Source organism: Macadamia integrifolia, chromosome 6 (assembly GCF_013358625.1).
Source record: "Macadamia integrifolia cultivar HAES 741 chromosome 6, SCU_Mint_v3, whole genome shotgun sequence".
NCBI lineage: Eukaryota > Viridiplantae > Streptophyta > Magnoliopsida > Proteales > Proteaceae > Macadamia > Macadamia integrifolia.
In genome coordinates, this window is record NC_056562.1 from 37,954,952 (window position 1) to 37,979,706 (window position 24,755).

General features: G+C 37.4%; 2 protein-coding genes across 5 annotated transcripts in view; both read left to right on the forward strand.

The window, feature by feature from the left end:
- LOC122082274 overlaps positions 1-6,187 on the forward strand; it is a 67,527-nt gene extending 61,340 nt beyond the window's left edge. The window contains exons 4-10 of the mRNA XM_042649736.1: positions 614-706; positions 2,506-2,688; positions 2,772-2,874; positions 2,957-3,142; positions 3,687-4,945; positions 5,121-5,560; positions 5,651-6,187. Coding sequence (XP_042505670.1) covers positions 614-706; positions 2,506-2,688; positions 2,772-2,874; positions 2,957-3,142; positions 3,687-4,945; positions 5,121-5,560; positions 5,651-5,711 — 2,325 coding nt within the window. The 3' untranslated portion in view covers positions 5,712-6,187. The remainder of the gene's footprint in view (positions 1-613; positions 707-2,505; positions 2,689-2,771; positions 2,875-2,956; positions 3,143-3,686; positions 4,946-5,120; positions 5,561-5,650) is intronic.
- Positions 6,188-9,434: 3,247 nt separating this feature from the next.
- On the forward strand, positions 9,435-24,154 carry LOC122081835. Of its 4 annotated transcripts, XM_042649180.1 has the most exons (12): positions 9,435-9,955; positions 10,100-10,110; positions 10,860-11,031; positions 11,743-11,901; positions 14,578-14,664; positions 16,856-16,936; positions 19,858-19,950; positions 20,051-20,194; positions 22,355-22,462; positions 23,740-23,791; positions 23,868-23,917; positions 24,023-24,154. In XM_042649180.1, the coding sequence occupies exons 3-11, from the start codon at positions 10,939-10,941 to the stop codon at positions 23,900-23,902; spliced, it is 852 nt and encodes a 283-aa protein (XP_042505114.1). In that variant the 5' UTR covers positions 9,435-9,955; positions 10,100-10,110; positions 10,860-10,938; the 3' UTR covers positions 23,903-23,917; positions 24,023-24,154. The 4 variants fall into 4 exon arrangements, with proteins under 4 accessions (XP_042505114.1, XP_042505115.1, XP_042505116.1 ...); XM_042649181.1 differs by having other exon boundaries at positions 9,436-9,955; positions 10,064-10,110; positions 23,868-24,154; XM_042649182.1 differs by having other exon boundaries at positions 9,436-9,954; positions 23,868-24,154.
- The last annotated feature ends 601 nt before the right edge of the window (positions 24,155-24,755 follow it).

A 24,755-nucleotide genomic window follows, 5' to 3' on the forward strand; every position in this document is an offset into this window, starting at 1 on the left:
ATCATTTGGGTGGGCCCATAGCGACCCAAAATTAAGGTTTCAGAACATCGGGTTGCATTGGAAGTGAGAAAAGATGTACATGGCATAAGATAAACAACAAATATGGCTCTGTATAGGGTTGAATGGCAAAACGGGGTTCATGTAACCAGAGTACCAAACCTATTTAGGACAAGGCTTAGATGAGTTTGAGTTTACTGTTCCAAATCATTATTTTTTTCTTGCTGATCCTAGATGTATATTACCATATGAACTTAGCTTCTGATGCTTCCAGTATCCAGCTACGGGCTCTTAAGAAACCCCTCAACTTGCAGCCTTATATCACCTTTCAGTCCAGAATGCCTTTAGGTGTCGATTTAGCTTTGTAAGAATGCTGAAGTATCTCTGTGTGTTTTTTTATTAATTTTTTTATTGACTCTTATGTTTTTGATGTTTCATGTGATCTCTTTTTTGTGAAACTCATTTTTCCTATTGAACCTTTTTTTAAGATGCTGCTTGCATTAAGCATCCAATAGTTTGGATTTTATTAGATTTTAGTAAATATCTTTACCTTCTAGCGATCTATTTTTCTAAATTTATCTGGTTTATGCTCAGATGTTGATATTTTTGGTGTCAGGTTAAACTCGTCAAATGCCTTGTACAGAACATTGTTGTAGATATCTCTTTCAATCAAGTAGGGGGACTCTGTACATTATGCTTTCTTGAAGAGGTATGGCACATGCATCCTTGAAGGTTCCAAGTCTATACTGAATGGTTTCCTGGAAAATTCATTTTACTGTATGCTTGGACTCACTTGTATTAAAACTCTTAGGTTCCATTTTCTTTCAAAGAAAACATTTTACAGGAGCTAAACCCTACTTCATTATTTTATTTTTCGTTTTATTAATTGTCACAATGTGTTGCCAGTTTCCTATTGTAAAAGGAAATTTAGTAATAAGAAAAACAGTTTTTTTACCGAGTGATATACAAAATTATGAAAAACATCTTTCAATTTGATTTTTGGATGTCATTTGCCCACAAAAAAATAAAATAAATATAAAAAAGAAGTGTGGTTGTTTCCTCAAATTTTTATGTTCAAAACTAAATTTATTCTCATGTACAATTAAAAAAAGATGAATGGCAAAGTAATACGAATAAATTTCTATAACTAAAAGTTGGTTTCTAGAGAGTATTTTCTATGGAAACAAATGGATCCCAGAAAGCACAATAGTCTGCCTTCACTTCCCGAGTGCCTCAACTGGTCAGAAGAATCAGCCATCTTATTTGCAGGTAGAAGCTTGTATGCATGTATTATTCATACTTATAAGAAATTGTAAGAGAAGGTGTTCCAAAGTGAGTTCTTTATCTTGTTGCCTCTCGCATCTTTTTTCTGGGTGAATAAAATATAAATTTTGTATGCCATCTCACATCATTATTGTTCTAAAATCTTTAATGGTTCATTTGTTATATTTGGCAGGTTGGAGTGTTTTCTGTTTTTGTCTATTTTAGTTTTTGTTATCCTTGTCTTCTTATTAGCTTCCTTGCTTCATTAACAATCTGTAGTTGTTAATAGTTCACTTATGGTAGGGATTTGAAATGTTTTCTTTTCTCCTCCATTGCCTCATTGTAACCTATACTCTGAAACAGTTCATTTGTTTCTCGGTGTGAACTGTTTCCTTAGTTCCACCAGTATCTATTGCAATTCTATTTATTTGCTTTTTCTGATCATACTGGCTTTTTGGAACATATGCAAAACTAAGAAGGATGAAGTAAGGAATGATCATATTAGAGTTGATTTGGGAGTAGCTTCGATACATGATAAGCTATGAGAAAGTCATTTGATGTAGCATGGACGAATTCAATGGAGGCCTTTGCTCAAGGATGGAGGAGTGGCTTGATTCAAATTGAAGGAACAAAAGAGCTAGGGGCAAACCTAAAATGATCTTGGGAGAAGTGAGGAAAGTCATACATAAATTAGGCCTTGTATCAAGTATGACTTCAAATAGAGCTAATTGGAGGGCAAGGATCCATGTGGCCGACCCCATTTAGTTTGGATATGGCTGAGTTGTTGTGTTGGCTTGTCAGAAAATGAAATAGCTTCATTGCTTCAATTTCTATATAACTCTCTCTCTCTCTCTCTAATTTGTTATAGTTGTTTTATTTAATTAATTCCTCTAAAATGTACATACCTCTTTGTTTATCTTGTGCCTTTGATAGTTCATTTGTTTTAATAGGAAACTTGAGGTTTTTTCCCCCTATTTTTGGTGGTTTAGAATTCTTTCTCACTCCTCCAGTTATATTATTAATTTGAGTAGATTAGATCTTCTAGTATAGAAGAAGATCCACATGATTGCAGTCCATGTGTTTTAATTCTGGTCAGAGAGCCTGTTAGGAGAAATTCCAGATTCTGATTACTGGATATTCCTATCCAACTGATGTGGTTTATTTGGACACGTCAAGTATAAATGTTGCAACATCTTTACTTTCTTACTTCTTGGTATTGATGTTATTTGTGTTGGCTTTTTGCAGATTGATAATCTTATTGGCAAAGACCATCTCTTTAAACGGAGTATTATATTGATTAAAGCTTGGTGTTATTATGAGAGCCGCATTCTTGGTGCTCATCATGGTCTAATTTCTACATATGCTCTTGAAACATTGGTCTTATATATCTTCCATCTATTTCATTCGTCTTTAAGTGGCCCCCTAGCGGTGAGTGCTTTCTGGGAAATAAGAGTTGTCATCATACCTGCACAATAACGAGTTAGCTGTCTAAACGTGCTACCTTTTTGTAGGTTCTATACAGATTTTTGGACTACTTCAGCAAATTTGATTGGGATAACTACTGTATCAGTTTAAATGGTCCAGTCTGCATATCCACTCTGCCTGAAATAGTGGGTAAGATATTTTCCTTCTCTGTATGGAGCTAAAAGATGCGCTTATTCATGTCCTTATATCTTTACGTTATGTGACTTTGCAGCTGAGATGCCTGGTAATGGTGAGGCTGACTTGTTGCTTAGTAAAGAATATTTAAAGAGATGTGTGGATTCGTTCTCAGTTCCACCAAGAGGGTTTGAGACCAACTCTCGGGCATTTCCCCAAAAGCATCTTAACATCATTGATCCATTGAAAGAAAATAACAACCTTGGACGTAGTGTCAGTAAAGGTAGGAAGTCCTTTCTTTTTGGGCTGGAACGACGAGTGTGGTTATTGTTCTTAGCATTGTTTTTGGTGACTTCTTTTGGCAAGGCTTAGTGCATTCCAATTCCTAGTCTCAATCATTAACGTAGGGAGGAAGCTTCTACCTAGGATTTTATGGTGATTTTATGCCTTCAGAAAATAACATACATTACCAATTAGAAAATGAGAATCTTTTTACTATTGAAACATAATGGACATGTAAAATCCCCAGTCTTTTCACCAAAAAGAATTGCCTTTTCTTACTATTACTGTTCTTGAAAAAACATATCACTCACCTTAAAAAATATTATTTTAAGGCAAGGAACTTCTTTTTTGTGATTTTGGAAACTAAGATTTTCAGATAGCAGAAACATTTGTGACAAAGGTCAACCTGGTAACTTGGCAAATGAGTTGACCTCAAGTAGACTCCAAATTTTCCTCTTCTCTTTCTTACATTCTTTCGTACATGTGTATGTGGGTTTTGGATGTGGCACTTCTGTTAACAACCTCTTCCTCTCCTGTTCTTGCAGGTAATTTCTATCGTATACGTAGTGCGTTCACATATGGGGCCCGAAAGCTTGGTCGGATCCTTCTGCTACCAGGAGAAAATATAGAGGGTGAACTCAACAAGTTTTTCATGAACACCTTGGATAGGCATGGGAGTGGACAGAGACCAGATGTGCAGGATTCCATCCCAACTTTTGGTGCTAGTGGACCTGGTCGTGCGTGCTCAAAGTCAGCTATAGAGAAAAGCAGAGAAGAGAGGATAATTCCAGATTCACCACATGTTAGTTCCATTAGGTCAGTCGGAGAATCTAGGATTGGTCATCTGGGAACTGTTTGTGAGGGACTGACTAACATGAAGATATCAGAGAAGGAAACATATCCTGGAATGCGATTTGCAATTGAACCCCGAGGATGCTCAACCAAAGTGGCTCCCCCTCCAATGGTATTGAACTCAGGTGGTTCTGCACCTGGAAATTCTGTTTCAGGATATCATCTTGCTGGGGATGCAAAAGATCTTGCTACCTGTAGAATTCAAGGTTTTAGAAACACAAGTGAGACCACTAAATCTACGTCTCTGAGTACCGAGGCTGGCACTTCACTATTTGGAAAAGCACATCATGCACCTCATCTATATTACTCCCGCGCATCTCCAAAAAGTGGGAAGTCTGGAAATGGAAACTCCGAACAGACAATGCCATTTAATTCTTCTATATCTGAGGTATCTTCTTGGCAACCTCGTTTTCCTGATGAGGAGAATGGCATAAATTTCCGGCCAGATTTGGAGGGGACTGACCCAATCACCAGTAGTTCAAGCTACATGTTTAGTAATCATGAGTATGCAACTTCTGTTAGCTCAGCAAATGGTGTTCTGTTTGTCAATTCAGATGCTTATCCCGTGGAAGATTTGTCTTTTGGATTTGGGGGTACAGACACAGCTGGAGCTGCTGTAAGCACCGAAATTCAGGGCTTCTTAGCAGACCTCAGTGGTGATGTTGAGAGTAACCTCAGTAGTCTTCAGTATGGTCGGTTTTGCCTGGAGTATGCCTTCTGTGGTCCTGTTACGTCATTTCCTCCACCATCATCTTCTCAGTTCCAGAATAAGCATGCATGGGAACCCCTTAATCAACCATTTAAACGTAACATGTTTCCTCATCCTAATGCCAATGGCGCTGTCCCAGGACCAACATTCTACCCTGGGAACCCTTCCATGGTGTCTAGTGGTGCTTTTGGTGCAGAAGAAATGCCTAAGCCACGGGGAACTGGCACATATTTCCCCATCACGGTACATTCACTTCAAGCTCTTGGGTATTTTGGGAATTTGAATCTGTGAATTTAATCTTGTGATCCTGTAATTCTGTATCAATTATTTGTTCATTTTGCAACTTGTGTTTCTTGTTGAACTGCCCAGATGGTGTGTTCCATCGTCTCAAAATGCTTTTATGCTTGGAATTTTGCAGAGCCATCGCTCGTACAGGGACAGGCCCTCCATGGGGAGGGGAAAGAATCCAGCTCCAGTGTCCCATGGTCAGTTGCAGAGACCATCTCGTAACAATGACCGGGCTGCAACACTGCCAGACACAAACTGGATTGAAAAAGGCAGTCTAGAGCAGTTGCCAGTGCAGGTCCCGGTTGTTCCTGGCTGTGGGAAGCATGGATCACTGGAGTTCATCCGGTCAGTTCGCCCCACCATGAAAGGGTTCTCTCATGCCAATGGGTTCTCACTCCCTTGTGAGAAGCTTGAATTTGGGTCTTTTGGGCATCTACCATTGGGTGCAGGCTCGCCAGATGCGAGCAGGCAGCCAGACCCTGGCTCTCTAAATTCTCAGGTCTCAATGTTGAGCCTCCGATCACCAACATTGCAGAGATTGAGACCATCATTGAGTATGAATCAGGAAAGGTATTGGAATCGTTTAACCTAGGGAATTTTTTTGACAGTATTTAACATATTCAGGATGATGTTTGAGCTCTCTCTGCTTTGGACCTGCAGGGTTGCAGTACAATCATACCATCTGAAAGACAATGATGATTTCCCCCCTTTGACCATTTGAGATCAGTGGGAAGGGAATGGTTTGTGTATAGATAGAAAGGGATGAAAAGACAGTGAGCAACAGTAAATGCTAACAAAAAACCAGGACAAAGCTTGAACTTTTGCGTGGTTGGCCTCAACCTGGCATTTTCAAAGTTTCAGAAAAGGAGTCTTCTTTTTTCTTTTTTAAATTTTCACGTGCTGAAAAAGTAGAAAAAGTCATTGTGTACATTCTTCTGATTCTTTTCTTTGAGTCTCCATCTCTTTAATTTCTGTTTTAGGTCATTTACTAGGATAGACTCTTTGATTATGCACATCTTGCTTCTCTTTTTTCTCCTCTCACCCTTGTTGGGTGATATACAGATGAGCCTGGTTGTTGTTGTTGTTTATGTTTAAAGAGAATGTACTTTTGTTATATGCTTTATGTGCTCTTTGGCAGCAAGGTTGATGGAACTTTCTGGTTATTCACCAGAACAGCGTATCCAGCATTTCAGGCAAGACAAGGTTTACATTTTTCATTTTCTTTAATTTTCAGTTTTCTCTGAGTTCTAATTATTCATTTTCCTGTTCTGCAAAAGCAAGTTCTTGCAGCTATACTGCAATGGTTGAGTTTCTGCCTTGTCTTGGTGACTTTGAGGACTTATCAATCTTACTTGCTCACCTGGCATGTGGAATGGGCAACATGTTGTGGCATATTTGATTCTTTTTTTTTTTTTTTTATGGGTCGTTTCATTTGGCAGCAATGATTTGTATGTTGTGCTCTAGCTTGCTCTCTGCTTTTTGTTTTTAAATGGTTGAGGGATGTTGGTGAGGAACGGCTGGTGTTTGCCTTGAAAGCGAGTAGGGAGCAGTGTTCCTGCAATGATGGAAAGATTATAAAGTGATTGGCATCGAATATCTTCGGCTTCAGTCTTTCAGTCTCTTAGATACTGATTGCAATGACAGTAACTGGCTTGATTCCAGATTCGCATGATCCCATGGTGGTATTATTTTATTATTTATTTATTTATTTATTTATTTGTATTTTGGGGGAAGGGGTGGGGTGGGGTGGGGTGGGGTGGGAGTTACCGTGACCCCGGTGGATAAAACTTACATCCTTATTAATGGGCAATGTGAACATCAAGGATTTCTTGGTGGTGATTTGCCTGCAACCATAGCTGAGAATCTCATGACACCTAAGCTTTAGTTGTTCTTCTCTTTGCTTAAAAAATGTTAAATAATTAAAAATTTTGTGAGCGAATGTGGGTCCTACATTGACATCCCAATGCCATACTATAGGCATTGTTTCTGATGTTTGTACTTTGTATACCCCCCTAATCATCTCCCAAGTTCAAACAGAAAATAAGAACTTTTTTATGGAAAGATAATAAACTGAATAAATAAAAACTACTCAACATCCTCAAGAACAAAACACCCCCCTTTAACTTAGTTCTTCTAGTCCTCCCTGCCTACTTATAGGGGATTGATACAATCCCGTAGGAGTTTGTGCCATGTCTCAGTCCTAGTGTAGCTGATCATCCTCCTGGATATGCTGCTACTAATCATCGTCTTGGTAAGTTATTGTCTCACCAACTAGCTAATCAGAAGTAAGCCCCTTTTTAGGTGGATCCCTTCTTTTGCTCCTCAGCCTATGGTGTATTAGCAGCTGTTTTCAGCTGTTGTTCCCTCCCAAGGGCAGGAGTACAAATATTATCACAAGACTTTAAGAATTGTACGGTATCATATAACAGAAAAAAAAAAAAAAAAAAAAAAAAAGCCTTCCTATTTCCATCTTTCAAAATGTCCTTTTGTTAACCACTTTGTTATGGAAATCTATCCAAATCTCTATTCTTAACCAACCATGTTCTTTTGCTCCTTCCAATCTTTGAAGTACGATTTACAAAATCCCATCTTGTAAAATCAATAGAATAATCAAAACTACATAACGAAAAATGATATGATGTCCCCCTACTGGTGACTTAAGATGATCATCTACGTCCAATAAAATCTAATTTTTAGTAGTATGTTGCAAGTGTCACTCGAGGGATAGAAAGTCAGATCATACGGCCATTTTGAGATCAATAGTATTGGTCGACTCAAAATAGGTAGAAGATGAAGACCATCTTGAAATTTTTTCACATTTATTAGCAATTCCAGTAGAAATGGTACTTGTCTTACTTAGGGGGCAAAACCATGCATCACAAAATAGTCAAAAGCACACGAAATAGTTCAAATATTATTGAAAAAGAAAGAAGAGAGCGCTGTGAGTGGCCTAACTTAAGACATTGGTTCGCTAACATGGAAGAAGATTCCACCAATAACACTCAGAAAACACCAACGAAAAGAGGGATCAGCACAAAAAGAAAAAATAAATAAATATAGAAAGAAATAAGTAAAAATCACTAGCCTAGTTGGTTTACGGGTGGCGTTGGCGCTCCAGCTCATGTAGTCTATTCATACTTTTGATACACTTCGCGCTTTCTCTCCAAATTCGTTGAAAAATGGGAGATTCGAATCCTTCTCTTGGAATACTATCCAGAGCTTCCATATGGGTTAGGTTCAAGTCCAAGTCCCTTGAGATGGTTCCATCTATGATTACGCAACCATGAAAGAGGGATTGCACTAGATTGCTATTCTGTTTGGCATTCACAATAGATTCATTCATCGTTTAATAGAAAGGGCTAATAGATATATTTTTAGGAAATCGAAAATCAATTACCTTGGGGATCCAAGAATCATCCTAAATCAATATATAAGATCTATCACCAACTCGCCATGGAAAACTTTACCATACTACTCAAAATTTCAGAGCCTTTCTTAGAATTTATAGAAGGATGCATCAAACTACAATTAGAGAAGTATTTACCTTTAAGAAGATGAGCTCAAATCTGGTCAGGATTTTTTAGAATATGCCAAGCCAAAGTAAGAAGAAAAGCTTTATTATGAATTGCAGGCGTTCGAAATCCAATATCTCCTGTAGATTTCTATTTACATAAAGTCCCATAGGATATAAAACTCCATTTATGTTGATCTTCCCCTCCCTTTGTCAGAACATAGCATTAATCGAATCTAACTTGGAACAAAACACTACTAAGATATGATTTTGGTAGTACAGCTCTTATACCGATTGATCAATATCGGTGTGACTGATCATATATTGATGGAACGGTTCTTAATAAGGATAAATTTATCCGAAAATCAAAATCATTTATAATAATCGATATAATCTATTGGTATCGATATATCGGGCGAGACCCTTATGGATACATACTCTTACCAATTTTTAAAACCATAATGATACCTATCAATAATCAACCCAAAAAATTCACCCAAAAAACAGAAAGCGTTCACCCATGGTCTAGGGGAACAAGGAATTTCAGTACCTTTGTGGGCATAACGATAACGACCATTGATAGATATCCTCTTTCATCACCCACGGTTGATGAGAACTTTTTTCATATCAATTGGTCTAGGAAAACTTTCTTGAAAAACATCGTGCAAGATGCAACAAAAGATGAATTCTTTTTCCTTCTCGCAAACCACAAGAGTGCCTAGCATTCAAAAGAGCAAATCTCATTTTCCTTCCAGGCTAAAGTGGCGGATAAAAAAGGCTGGCCCATCAAAAGTTCGGTTCCTTTGTGACCAAAGTTCAGAATTAACAAGGATTCGTAAAACAAAATGAATGTATAACTAGGGCACAACCCCACTTTATTGTTCATCACAAGGGGAGAGATAGAATGGAATTCTTCACGAAATTCGAGACAAAGGAACAAAAAAGAGTTTCTCTATGGAATTCTTCACGAAATTCAATTTGGGGTTGACCCCGATAATGAAGAAGGAATTCATACGGGCAAATGGTTTATAGGGAGTGTGCCTCCTGTGCCTCAACAAATTGAAGGAGAAATGATCAATCCTACCTTATAAAATAGAAATGATATCGTTATAGACGCTTTCATAGATCTACGTATGTGTGACTCCGCCACTTGAAACGCTTCCCAAATACACGGAACAGAAGGTGAAATATTTTTTATTTTTTTACTTGTGGTAAAGGGTACAAATTCTGTGTCCGTGTCTCTCGTAAGCCTGAACCAACGGTAAAAGTTCAGCCTTCAGATTTCGGGGTTCAAACACAGAGTCCCCAAAGCGTCCGCCGTCCGCCGCCCGCCGTCTGCCGTCCGCCGTCCGCCGTCTGCCGTCTGCCGTCTGCCGTCTGCAGTCTTAGGCTGCGACTGTTTACCCGGCGATTTCTTCCACACGGTTGACGGCACCAGCGCCCAATTGGACCTGGTAAGTCTATTGTTTTCTTACTCGCTCTTTTGGATTCTCTTTTTAGTCTGTTTGTGAGTATTTGACTTAGTTATTTTTCATGTTCCATTGGATACTTGGATTACTGAGGATCCTTCCCATCTCGGTGTCCGATTTCATTTTCAGAGTTCAGACTGGTAAGCCGTAAGCCAGTTATGCCCTTTTTAGTTCGTTCTTACAGTTTTGGTTAATGTTCAAGATGGATTTCCATGTATTATTATAGTGTATTTTTCTTTCTTTTGACTTCAATTTTGAAAATGTCTTGCATCCAAGCTTGGTTCTAGCCTTCTAGGTAGATTTTTGATTACAGAGAAGTTCATTTTTGTTCTGTTTGTGAGATATGTGGCGTATTGTTAGAGTTTCATGATATGCTAGTTGTGTACTTGTCTAGAAGGATAGTTAGTATCTACTGACGAAGATATTGGCGATTTTTTTTTAAACCTGAGTTTTAGATTTGGAAATGTTAAATACCTGGATGTTTCTGTACTAAATTTCTCCCATTCCCTCTTTTTTGACTAAATCTCTTCCCTTTTATTTTATTTTATTTTTTTCATTCCACAAACTGAATAATAAGTGCATGTTTCCCATACCAAAAATTTTCCATTTCTGAACTTAATATAATAACAGTTCTCTTGCTTAATCGCTATGCCATTTTGGCATGTCTTGCTAAAAAAAAAATGTATCTATATAATCTTCTTCCAGGAAATTGGAGAAGTGGGAAACTAGTCCTTGATGAACTGCTTGTTGTACTTGTCCTCTGCTTCTGTGTTTTTAAAGTCTCGTCATTCCCTCTTGAAGACTCTTTCTATGGCTATTGTAGTTCATCATTGAAAAGATCAATACAACAGACTTGTATTAACGCCATTTATATGGATTTCATGTTTAGGAGGTTTTTTGTTCGGTGTTACTCCAATTGGCATGGTGGGCATGCTTTTTGCTCCCCAAAGTTGAATCCTGTAGCAGCCATGGAGAAGGACGCTTTCTATGTTGTTCGCAAAGGGGACATTGTTGGAGTTTACAAGAGTTTAAGTGATTGCCAGGCTCAAGTTGGATCTTCTGTAATTCCTTTGCTACCTCCTGAGCTGCTTTTATCTGTTGACGTGATTTTTATTGTTTTAATTGTTTCATTGTGTTCTGTGTTCATATTTTCCTATCCTAGAGGGTACTTTCTTGAACAATTATTGGTATTTTGTTGGCCAATAGCTTACTCTGTTGCTTGGGCTGGCATGAAGTTCTATGCATGTGTGAGCGGGAAAAAAAATAGATAAAAAGATCTAGTCATAGCCACACTAGCTTACTCTGTTGCTTGGGCTGGCATGTAGTTCTATGTCAACATTTTTTCACAACTCCTATTTAACCAGTCATTGTATAACTTGTTTGGTTTTAAATTTTATCGAAAGCAAAAGTTTGTTTTAAAGTGCCACAATTCAGAAACTAGAAACTAGTGGCAGCCAGAGTGTTCTAACATCTAGTCATAGCCACACTAGTTACTTTGGTCATGGTTAAGCTATTGCATCTCAAATTTTGGAGGGATTCTATAATGCTGCTTCTGAGGTTGGAGAATCCTCATTGGGACACAAGAAGCATTCTGATTGATCCTTGGATTTTATGCTTTTGATAGGGAGCTAGAAGCCAAGGTCCCCCAGCTCATGGATTCTGGTTTCTTGGTTCATTCATAAGCTCTGCAATTTAGCAAATAATGTGCTTTCTTTTGTAGATTTTCAGTTTGCTATATAATAAACCAATAGATATGTTCTCTTTTTTGGTAGGTATGTGATCCTTCTGTTAGTGTTTTCAAAGGCCATTCCTTGCCTACGGAGGCTGAAGAGTATCTTGTCTCGCGTGGGCTCCAGAATGCTACCTATTCAATTAGTGCTTTGGATGTAAGTGCTGACCTTTTTGGCGAACTCATGCCTTGTCCTTTTCAGGTGAGATAATCTACGACACTTGTTCTACATAAGAAAACTTTTGGGTGGCATATCTTATGCTTTATGACGTGTTTGCATTCCAAGATGTTGCTGCTGAATTGACTAAAAAAATGCTTGGTTCTATGTAGCCAGTGGAACAGACTTTAACATTTTGTTAGAAAGAAGTTTATTAATGTGAACAATTACAGCATTCATATAAGTTGTATGATTGTGGCTCTGTTCCCACTGCCATGAAAATACCAAATCAATTTTGGAGTTTAGACTGAAGATGAGTATGAATCCATTTGCTGCCTTTTGTATGAAAAACCACATTAGCGGTTTTATGTGTGTTTATTTTTCTTCTCTTTTTCTTTTTCTTTTTTATTTTTGATGGTAGGATGGTACTTTAATTTCCTAAGGTTCCATGGAGGACTATCATGTTAAAGTTCATTTACATATTGGATTTATCTTTTAACCTTCAAGAATTCATAAAGTCTGTTTGATACACTTTCAGTTGTGATTGTTTTAAAACAGTGAAAGTGAAAAAGCAAAATATGTTTGGTAACTAGGAACACTTTTCATTTCTTTTGAATTCAAAAGAAAGAGAACAATACTTTGCAATTTGATGTTCTGATTTTTTTTTTTTTTGGGGGGGTGGTGGTGGTGAAGTTTTATATCTAAGATTCTTAACAAATGCATGTGACCATAAAATGGGTATGAATGTATCATTACCCCATGTTGGGTATTCTTTGACAGGCATGCTGAAAAAGAAACTCTGAAATCAGTTTCACTTTACGACGCATCTAAGAACTATTTCATGATTTAAGTTTCTACCATATGTGGGTTGAAAAGAAAGTGTGTGACCCACTTTTGTGGAAATGTATTAGAAAATATGAGTCAGTGTTCCCAAACTGCAGGCCTTATTCCAGCAAATAATCCTATGCAGTTTGTATATCTATTTCTCTTATAATGGAAGGGGGAAATCTTCTCGTCTTCACAGGACAAAATTGGGGAGAAATTAGAAGAATATAGTATGCTATCAGAAAGATGAGAGAAGGGAAGCGAAAGAGAGAAAAATTAGAGAGAAATAAGAGAAAGAAGGAAGAAACTAGACAGTTGAAATAAAGTGAGAACGAGAGTAAGGCAAACAAACAGAAGAGACATGTGAGAATTTCTGTACAAAGAGCAGAGAGAAAAAGAACATATAACAGTCCAGGTGAGACAAAGAGCAGAGAGAGAGAACATATAACAGAGTTTTTTTTTTTTTTTTTGGGTCCCAAAAAAGTAATGTTTTTTCTTTGGGAGAAAGTTCCCTGGTTGACAGTCCAGGTAAGGGAATCTTGGACAAGTACCTATTTCTATGACATGTCAGATCAGGTGGGGCTGAAATCTTGTGGACTGGTGGACCCAAAGGTCCCCCACTCACATGCTAAGTTTCAGCCATAAACAGAGCTGGCCATGTGTGCAAAACAAACCACTGAAAATTCCAGGAAAATGGAGAAGCTGTTTGGGAACGCTACCGAGGGGGTGTATGGACATGCATGGAAGAGTAAATGATTTGAATTCATCTGAAATTTTGTCAAGTGGAGTATTCAAACAATTTCTTATATGTATCGAATGGGGGGAAGTGTGTCACAACTGGCAGAACTAAGGGACCATCGATAGATTCCTTACCTAGAAATGCTGGCTAGAAATTTTTTGAAAAGTGTCTACCAAATTTTATTTTTTGTTACTACCCTCCGCTCCCATAGATGGCTCTAATTGTTCCCATGTAAAAGCATTGTAAAATCATACGTTCTTGCACTAATTTTACTCAAGAGTTTTCCTTTTACTTGGTTTTTACCTGGAAACAAACGCAACCAAAAGTCAAAAACAGTTTCTTAAACTTTACCCAAATGCAGCTTAACATATTGTAATGAAGGATAAATTACACCCAGGGTTTCTATCTTTCACAGAAATTGCATGTCGAGTCAGGAAAATCAACAAGAAGTGTGAGTTTAACAAGAAAAGATGAGTCTGAAGTTTCATAAAATCACAAGATTGCCATTTCAATAATGGAATCTATTTGCATCCTGGTAATTTTCATCACTTGACTGTTGCACTTAAGACAGTTTCCCCACTTATTTGTGGGTTGAAACCTGACCGATCCAATGCGGGATCATCTATCACATGGGCCTTTCAACCTCCCCATGTGGCAATTGTAAAGGATCGACCATAACAAAAGCTTGTGACAATAGTAAAAGCCTAGCTATTTCTTATTAGATGTCTAATTATCTGGCTTTATTGTTAGTATCTCCATGAAATGTTATTGCTTTAAGGTTTCAGAGATGAGATGGCTGTGTCACAGTTTTTTGTTTCTCATGATCCTATGTTTGAACTTGTGCTTGATGCCATCACTTCCAGGAACATAATTTAAGATTTTCAGTTCTTCCCATCCATTTCGAGAATTTTTGCAAATACTTCCATGAACTTTTGGAAAAGAAGTTAATAACTTTAATATGTTGTTTCATGGTCTTCCATTTGCCAAGGATTATATATGTTTATTTGAAAGTGAGCTTAGTTAGAAGGAGGTGATTCTTAGGCGGAATAATTTCCTGGAATAGATTCTGTTTGTAGAATGTTCTGCCTCTCTTTTTCTTTCTTTTTTCTTTTTAACATGTTCTTATATTTGTCTTTGTTTATCATTTTTTTTCCTAGCATCCATCTTCTCCTAAGGCTCAAACATCCAAGACGGATTCTCCAAAAAAGAGATTGCATGAGGTGCTTGAATCAGATGGCAATTTGGTAAGCTGGAGATCATGTTATTTACTCTGCTAGAACCTTCTATTTTAATATTTAATAATATTGACGATATTGGACTTAATTCCATTCTTGTTTGACTTTAAGTACTCTAATAGAAAGGGTTCCCTTTATACAAGATTCATGGACTTCTTTGTTCGTGTAACCTAGTAAAGCACTAGAACAACAGTACCTGCTGAAGAAAACAAACGGGGAAGAAGAAAAAGGAGAAGAGATTGTTTCAGGCCATAGATTCCTTTATGAAGTTTGCACCCTTACTAGCACTCTCCGCCTGAGCAGCATACCCAGGAGGTTGCTTCATATATAACTCAAGCAAATCACCTTAAAAACCTGCATTTTAATGTCCAACTGATGAATGAGTTGAATTCAAGCTAGCAACAGGGGGAAAAAGTTTCAAAGTAATCGACACCATATGTCTATGGATACACTTTGGCGACCTACCTGGCATTGAGCTGCTCAACAAAACCATTAAGATGACACTTGATAGTATACACCCAACGACACCTCATAGCCTCCTTACTTAGGAGGAAGATCAACCAAGGTCCATGTCTTGCGAGAGAGTAGAGCATCCATTTCCACATCCATGGTCGATTTCCACTCAGGTTGAGAGAGGGCATTAAAATGAGATTTAGGAAGAGAATGGGAAGAAAGGAGATGAAAAACTCACAATCGTCATGAATCAATGTCATGAATATGAAGTTGTTTAGGGCAACAACATGATACAGGTTGCCTAAGCGCAGGGCATCAAATATGCAAAGTAAATTCAAGAAGAAAAGAGAAGAAGGAAAAAAGAAGAGTGAATAGGAATCATACCTGGAATAAGGAAGAAGAAGAATGAAAGCAAGAATAGGAGGAGGGAGGGAATGGTAACCAACTGGTCACACACGCACAACTTCACAATTGTCATGAATCAACGGAACTCAAATTTCATTCTATCTATATTGCCATCATAGGGCACATGCTTATATAAAAAATAAAGACTCGTACTTATTGAGATAGAATTCAATTAGGAAAGTAACACTAAAACATGACTCCTATGAATCTACTTCTCCAAAATAAAATAAAAGATTACAATATACCCTACCAACCCTTATTGGACCAAAATCTCGGTTTGGGTCCAGTTTGCCTTGGTCTTGGTTTCCAGATTGGGTCATGCCGGTCCAGCCACAATAATGCTACTATTGCATCATTATGTTCTGTTGCATTGTCTCAATTTCTTCTTATGAGAGGCAGCTTTATTAAGAAGAAATTCATTTTTTTCCTAAATGTTGCTTGTAGAGATAAAACAAAATGGCCTCTCTTGTAAAGCAGGGGGTAAGGCTGCGTACATTTGCCCCTTCCAAACCCTGCAGTAGCGGGAGCCTTTTGCACTGGGTTGCTCTTTAGAGACAAAATAAAATGAGAAACTGCAGTTACTTGGTAGAGTAAAAGTTGCTTTTAGTTTTATACCTGTGGCAAATGGCTGTAGCCTGAATATATTATGGGTACATTGATGCAAATGGGTTATGTGTTCAATGTTGTTTGAAAGTTATATGTAATTTATGAAATACATTATGGATACATTTCTTTGCTTTCTGATTTTCTGTATTTTTTATTTTCATAAAATAAAAAATTCCGAAAAAATGAAAAATTTATGGATATACTTTAAACCTTGGTAATCTTGGTTGCACTTTTACCTAAGACCACTTCTAACTCCAAGTTTGAACCAGCCCATAGCTCTCTATGGTAATAGTACAAATAGAAACGTCATCCTTTATACATAATCAATTGAATGAAATTATCTCTATATACTTTATTCTCTTTTTTATACATGATATATTTTACATATTGCTTATTTATAGTGTTTGATGCTTCAAAACTATATTTTGCATATAACCTTAGCATTTCATGTGTATCTTGCATCTTTCCAATATGATACGATACAATATGTATCTTAATATCACCCTGCCGATACAATACCTGGATACCTATACTCATAACCTTGGATTAGATAACGTTAACATTATTAAGCCTGCACGTTTTTTATCCATTCTGAGTAGCTTAATGACCAAGATCATATTTTATGTCCATCTTTATTCATATAAAAATTCATTGGCTGCAGTAATGATGCCATTGTCTTAATTTGTCAGTGAGTGTTATGCTTAATTATGACCAAGTTATTCTGATGGTTCCCCAGGTCACAAGTGTGTTGGATCCTGTAAGAAAGCATATCAAACTGGAAACTTCAATTGCGGCTCAATCAATCTCTTCTAATTGTGTAAGTTCACAATTTTGTGATGATGGTGGATGCAGTCACTTGTTCTTCTTTGAATTTGAAAGAACATTCCAATCATGCATTTCTGTATTAGCATATCGATGAAATTAGTTGGGATAAGCCTTAACTGAGTTTATTTGCATCAATACTTTTCACATTTATTATATGATTTTCCATTCATAGAAGCCCTTTTTCCTCCGCTTGGCCCTTTGTATGCAGTTTGATATCCAAAGTATGGGCACAGGTATCCTCCAATGCCCAAGTACTAATTCGGGCGAATGGAGGGTCTTGGTTACGAGTCGTAGAATATGGGGGTTTATAGGAGAGAAGTGTTGTGGGCCCCCCATTTCTGTGTCTTGGCATGTCGTTGTGAGGATCCTTTTCCCCCAAAGTATATGAATTACATTTGTATACAGTTGCAAGGATGTGCTATTTATATGCGATTGCTGTTAACAAAGCTTCTTAATAATAATGCAAGTTCAGACAAGTAAACAGAACAGGAAATTAACAGGGAGAAATAGTTCTTATTTAGGTTGCAGATTACAGAGTAGATAAAATTTGAGATCTGAGAAATTAAATAGTAAGATATGGGTCTGAAATAGATCTGAGTAATGTAGATGAAACTAAGACTGAAGACAAGTTTCAGGTCTGAAGTCAGAAACCATGAGAGGATAGCAGAAAATATATCAGGAGTTGATTTCGTATTACAGAATGCAAGTTATAAGAACAACAAAATAACCCTGTTTAGTACTTGCGGGAGTCAACATAAAAGGAATAAGTGCAGGGTATTGCAGGGGAGGGAAAGAAGGGAGAAAGAGAGGTGAGGAGATTGAGAGGGATAGGGGAAGGGCTCACAGTCAAATTACTATTGTGACAAATACCAGAACTTGGAAGACCAGAAACTGTGCAACACAAGGAAGAAGAAGAGAAAAAGAGAAGGGGAAGAAGAATATGGGAGAAAAGAACGCTAGTGCTGACAGAGTCATGTTTAGGATTCTGGACAGACCAACCATGTGCCTAGTTACAGAAAAATATAACATGTTGAAAATTACAATGAAGGACATGGGTATGTATAATTACAATTTATATATAAACCTTGAAATAATAAACACAATTATGGAAGCCCCTATGGTTTATCTGTATCTTTAATACTCCACGTCATGCTGGAGTATATATATCTCCCATTCCCAGAGCTAACAAACGGAGTAGAAATCAGTTTCTTCACAACAACATCCCGCATAAAAAATGACAATCGACCTCAATTTGTTGATGGAGCACCAGATTACTAGCATGGCAACCTGATTATCAAAATACATCTCCATAGGTTTACTGATTGAAAACCCAAGCTCATGAACAAGAGATATTAGCCACATTAATTCAGCTGCAGTATGTTCTATAGACCTATTTTTTGCCTTGCACTCAACCGAGCCACTGTAATCTATTTCTTATTCCTCCAGGTGACATGATTACCACCAATAATTGTGCAATGCCTAATAGTAGATCCTCAATCACCATTAGCACTAGCTCAGTCAACATCAGAGTAACCCACAATATCAGAATGACCATGATGTCGATAAATAATCTTTCTATGGTGCAACTTTAAGATACCTTGAATTACGACCCACAACATCTTAGTGAGCCTGCTTAGGATTTTCCATAAATTGACTAATCACACTAACATCAAATGAAATATCTGGTCGAGTTATCGACTAACCGTGAGATAAATGAGCTTTCCAACCAGCCTGTTGTACTGGCGCTTATCCACATAGTCTTTGTCATCTCAAATACCAATAGATGAGGATCCATATGATTATCAACAAGCATAGAGTCCAAGATGCCAATCTTAGAGAGAAGATCAAACACATATTTCATTTAAGGCAAAGCAACACCCTTTTTTACTACGAACAACCTCAACTCCGATAAAACAACAACGCCTTGTCCCAACTTTCAACCTCAATCCCGATAAAGTCCCTTAATCTTTCATTTGAAAGTGCTGATGTAAATATGCCTTTAACCTTTTGTGTACAAGCATTCCCGAAGAATACACATTTAGTCGCACAAGGAGACAATTTGTCAAGACAACGACACTTAAACAAAACATCTGCATCCAAACACTCATGGTGGTAACCCAAACAAAGATGATTGATGAAAGACCGTGCAGAAAGGGGACTGATTATTAAGGACAGAAGAGGGCATACGATTTATCAAGTAGCAAGCAGTTAAACAATATCACTCTAATAAGGTTTCGGGACATTCATATGAAACATTAAAGAATGAGAAACTTCTCCCAAATGCCGATTCTTGCTCTCAACAACACCCTTCTGCTGGGTGGTACAGGCACAACTGGTCTGATGTATCATACCAAGTTCAGAACAAAAAGAAGATATTTCACGGTGATTATATTCTAAAGCATTGTTAGAACGTAACTGATGCAGAGGTCAACATACCCTATTGGGTTTGTTTATGGGCCCAAAAGAGTGATAGATAGCTTAAATTAAGGGTCTAGTGCCAAATCTGTAAGATCCGAAGCAAAACAGGTCCTTAGAAGTAAGTAATAGTGGCTGGGATATATCTGGAATTAAAACTTTAAAATAATGTCCTATTCTGGAATTTAAAGAAGAGTGGGAACAAACAGAACTAAAGTTCAGAAACAGGGGGTTTTGTGGGATTAAAAGGAATCAGCCCTTGTAATTTTTGGCCCCCCGGACCTCGCACATCCATTGAGTAAGACCCCTCTTCCCTAATTTAAAAAAAAATAAAAATAAAAATAAAAATAAAAAATAAAAAATTCTTAAACCCTTTCAAAAGTATTTATACGGTATTAGCAGAGTTTGTCACCCATATACTAGTGCATGTAGCTTGTTTTGTACATATGTATAAAATTGTGGTGCATAATAGAATCTAATGTCCATATCCATGCACAGGATTCCTGTGTTCTCGAGTTTGATGGTGCTTCAAAAGGGAACCCTGGACTGTCTGGTGCTGGAGCTGTACTACGAGCTGAAGATGGAAGTGTGGTATGCATTTAATTGAGCACATTTCATGCTTACTTCTGACAATGCTCTTTATAATACTGCGCCTTGAAAATGTTCGCTGCCTAACCCTCGACTTTCAAAGGTCTACCGTTTACGTGAAGGTGTGGGCATTGCAACGAACAATGTTGCTGAGTATCGAGCTGTGATTTTAGGTTTGAAATATGCACTTAAGAAAGGGTTTAAACAAATTTGCGCATATGGTGACTCCAATCTCGTCTGCATGCAGGTCTGTTGTCTTTTTGTCATGCATTGAGTGATTGTGACCTCCTTTATTTTCTTGTGACATTGCTCATCAATGGTTATAAAGCTGTCTTTCTTTCTTCTTCTTTTTTTTTTCCTGGTTTAAGTTGTTTTCTCCTGTATATATTATCAGAACAAATTTTTAATATTGTTATCTACTTATGATGATTAATTGATGTGGTTCAGGGTTCTAGAGAATATTGTAGATACACAAAAATGCTAGATGACACTAACAATTCAGGATCTATGAGAAATCGATATAAGTACATAACATTGTTAGAAATTTGTTCTGATAATATATACAGGGAAATAAAACTATGATGATTAATTGATGTGGTTCAGTGTCCTAGAGAATATTGTAGAAATAAAAAAAAATGCTAGGTCACACAATCCAGGATCTATGAGAAATTGATCAGACCACAACAGGGGCATAATTGCAAATCAGAAATTAGTGAAGCACTATTTGCTAATGTTTTAAACTATAATCAAGAACTGAGGAATCACAACAGAATATATCGATGAGAACTGATAAACCATTCCATAATAATGTTAGAAGATTTTTGATAACCTGATTTAGAGGTTGAAATTCATTTTCAGAAGGTATATAATCAAACATAGAAATCGATGTATAGATGGGAAAAAAGTAGAACCAGGGATGAAGTGGAAGAACTAGAAGAATAAAACGAGAGATAAAAGGAGAAAGCACATGATTGTGGAATGATCAGAACTAGAAGAAGAACTTGGCACTGGCCAACAAGAAAGCTGTGCCAGTCGAATGCAATCAGCAGCAACACAATAAAATTCCAATTTATCATTCAAATCAACCTGATCAATGGGGGAAGGGGGCATGATTATATATAAATGATCTTTGAGAATTCCTAACTTAACTCATACTTGGACTCCTAATCACAATCTGAAATTAATTAAACTCAAATTAGAACTCCGAACCTTCCGCCAATCCATGTAGAATCCTAGTCCAACTGAACCTCTTATTTAATGACTGAAACTGAACTCCTAATCTCAGTACCTATCGAAATCTGTAGACCATAATTAGTTCCTACATACAAAAAGGCCTCAATATTTTACTAAATATGCAAATACCCATGGCGGAACCCTGGATTTCTTTGGCCTGGGCATCCAAATTGGACATTGTTCATTCAGCGAGGCTACTGCAACTGCATCATTAATGCTTCATGTGGAAGGAACTTTGGCATGTTGGGAATTCAAAACTTTATTTGGATGGCCGACAGCTTCTTGTGTTAGAGCTTATATGGTTGAGGCCCCAAAACTTATAAAATTGGATTGGTGAAACTACAATCCTTTGAAATTCAAATTTTTTGGGAGGCTGTCAGCCACCTTTTCTGTTCCCTTCCCTGGAGATTGCCTTTATATCATGCCTGCAGGGTTGGACCTAATCTTACTGAATTAGAAAATGCTATGCATTATCTGTGTAATCTATTACCGAGCTGTGACATAGGTGCATTTTCCATTTTAGAGGAAAACTGATTATGTGTCCATGTCCTGTAACTCTGGTCGTTAAGTTCTCTTTGATACATAAAAACTTTCTTTGATGTCTCATGAGGAGTTGATGGCAGCAAACTGTTGGCTGTTTTCAGTTCTTGGCCTATTAAAATTTTTGAGCTACTTCTGTTGATTTATTATGCCTTTTTTTTTGTTTTTTCATTGTTCATATTCAGATTCAGCAAAGATTTGAGCTTCTTTCTGATTAGTCATGTTACTAGTTATTTTCTTTGAGGTTATACATTTTTGACTGAAGCTGTCTGAGCACCCTTTTTTCTTCTTTTTTTTCCCTAGTATATTATGCAACATGACTTGGTCAACTTTAAGCGAACTGGATGGTACAATGTGCAGTGGAAGTCTGTTGCTTCTATTCCAGTTTGCTTTCTACTAGGAAAGGAGTTTTTGACTCAATTTCTTTTTATTTCGTTCTTCAGGAAACCGGGACCAAACCCAGAATTCCGTTGTTGTTACTGTCAACATCCTAACCACCAGGCTTAGTGCTTACAATTCTTTAATTGTACTGCATGCAAAGATTGCTGTAGTAAAATTTTCTGTTGTTAGCATCATGATGATTACTGTTATATAATTCTTTTTCTTACTTTACTGAGGAAACTTCATGGAACAGGTTAATGGTCTATGGAAAACAAAGAACCAGAACATGGCTGATTTGTGCAAGGAAGTCAAGAAGCTCAAAGACAAGTTTCTGTCTTTCCAGATCTCTCATGTTCTCCGGGTACATGCCATAAATTCCTGTGGTGCTTTGAGACTAATAATTATTTTGTATCTGCTTTTTTAATCTCAACCACATGTTTTCCTTATATAATAAATCCCAATTTCTTTTCCATTTTGTGGAGTGTGTGCTTACTAGATGTGCCTGTGACTATTTTATCCTTTACAATTGTCATATGATTGACCAGACTTGTTATTGAGAATTGAAAATCTAGGTTTTTTTACTCCATAGGCTCAGATATCGTTACTTCATTATGTCTTTTTTCAAACCAATTAAGTATTTACAGGAATATTTAACTTTCTGAGTTCACTATATTTATTATTCCTTCTTAGAGCTCAAAGAATGCCTCTAATTATTGTTCCTTGGAGGTTTGCATAAGTAACTAGACACATCTCCATTGCACATTTGAATTGGTCATTCAATTGGAAGCCCTGATCCAGCTAATAATGTGGCAGACCAATTAGCAAGGGAAGGAGTCCATAAATTGGATGTACTTTTGGGGTCAGAGGCTCAGAGTATTTCTGGTTGATCTGGGCAGTGTCTTTCTTCTAATGTGATTTACAGTGTTATGGATTTACTGCTTTGGGGTTTCTTGTAATATCTTCTTTCTCTGTACCAATAAATGTTTTCCTGTTATCTATTCCCCCCCCCAAAAAAAAAATCTTCTTCATATACTCATCAGTTCTGCTCTAGAGGCCATCCAACTTCTATAAGTATATCCATCAACGCTCTCTCCTACCTGGAGACAGAAGAGCAAGATTCTGATCAGCAGGATCCTATTAACTTCCCTGTAAGCTGATTGTCCTTTTATCAGCCTTCAATTTCTGGATATTATTTAGACCATGCAGGTTTTCTACTGCACAATAAGAATTAAAATGCATCTCAAGTAAACAATCACTTTATTGAGGCAGAATTTTTTTTATCCATATGAAATAATCACACTCCCTTAGTTGCTTGCATTTCATGGTTCAAATAAACTTTGGTTGGAGGATCTGATGTGTTGCAACCTGTGGGACTATGTTATGTGCTGTGTCATCGGCAGCTATATTGAGACATCTCTTTCTTCCTTCTGAACATTTCCTTTAATTTTTTGTTATTTCTGTTAATTTTTTTATGTTGGTGCTGGTCCTTTTTTTTTTTCTTTGGGCGGGGAGGAGGGTTGTTGATCTCTCTCTCTTCTTTCTTCTTCTTCTTTTATTTATTTATTTATTTCTATTTTTTTAATGTTTCCCTTGCTGGTTCTTCATCCATATTCTGATGCACATTCTTCTAACCTCAAGGAATTCAACTCTGAGGCTGATGCTCAAGCGAACTTGGCCATAAATCTTCGAAGTGAGGCTTTGACCTTTAGTTTCTCATTTTCAATTGGTTGATTTTGGGTGCTGATTTAGATTCCTTACCTCCTCAGATGGTGAAGTTCAAGAAGATTGTATCAAGAAGTAGCTCCAGTGATTGGAGGCAAGTGGATCCGCTATGCCCATTTTGTGTGTTGCTAATAGAGATGCATTGCATGCATAAGCTTACGCTCGAGATCGATTGAAATTTTCTTTTGCGTTTGGGCAGGTGATACCCAATAGATTAGAGGACTATAAGATATCATGCTCTAAAGAAGTTGCATCTGTGCTCTAAAGTTTTCAAGTACTAAGTACATCAAACCTGCTTGATGTGAAGCTCAGTGTCTATACTTTCCTCCCACATGATTGCACTTGCCAATTGTACACTTTTTATCTGCAAATTGTTCGTCGTCATCATCGATAGCCTTTCCAGCTGAAAGGATCCAGGTGAAAGCCTTCATGCAAGGTGGCATGCTGAAATCAGCTAGTTTTAGGGAAGAAGCTTCCTCCCCACCTTCGGTTTTACAATTATTTGCTCCCATTGCCTGTTTAGAAACAAGAAAGATTAGGTCACAATCTCATGCTGACCTCTACTTTACTACATTCCCTGTTTTAATCCCAAACACACATAACAATTCATGATCCCGCTCCAAAGGTACCAAATATGCTGATATCAGCTAGTTATAGGAAGAAACTTCCTCCCCCTTTCCCCTTTCCCCTTTCCATTTTTTGCTCCTCTTTACTGGTAACAGACAAGAAAGATTAGATCTTAAATCTCATGCTGACATCCATTATAGGGACGTACCAAGCCAAGAACATATGTACAACACGTCACTAACAGCAAGACTAGCATTTGGCCAACCTCTTTGTCTCTTTATTTTATGGTTGGGACCTCTTGCCACTTGCTCTACTTACTACTTTTGCTGATTTTTACTCGCCCCCCCCCCCCCCCCCCCCCCCCC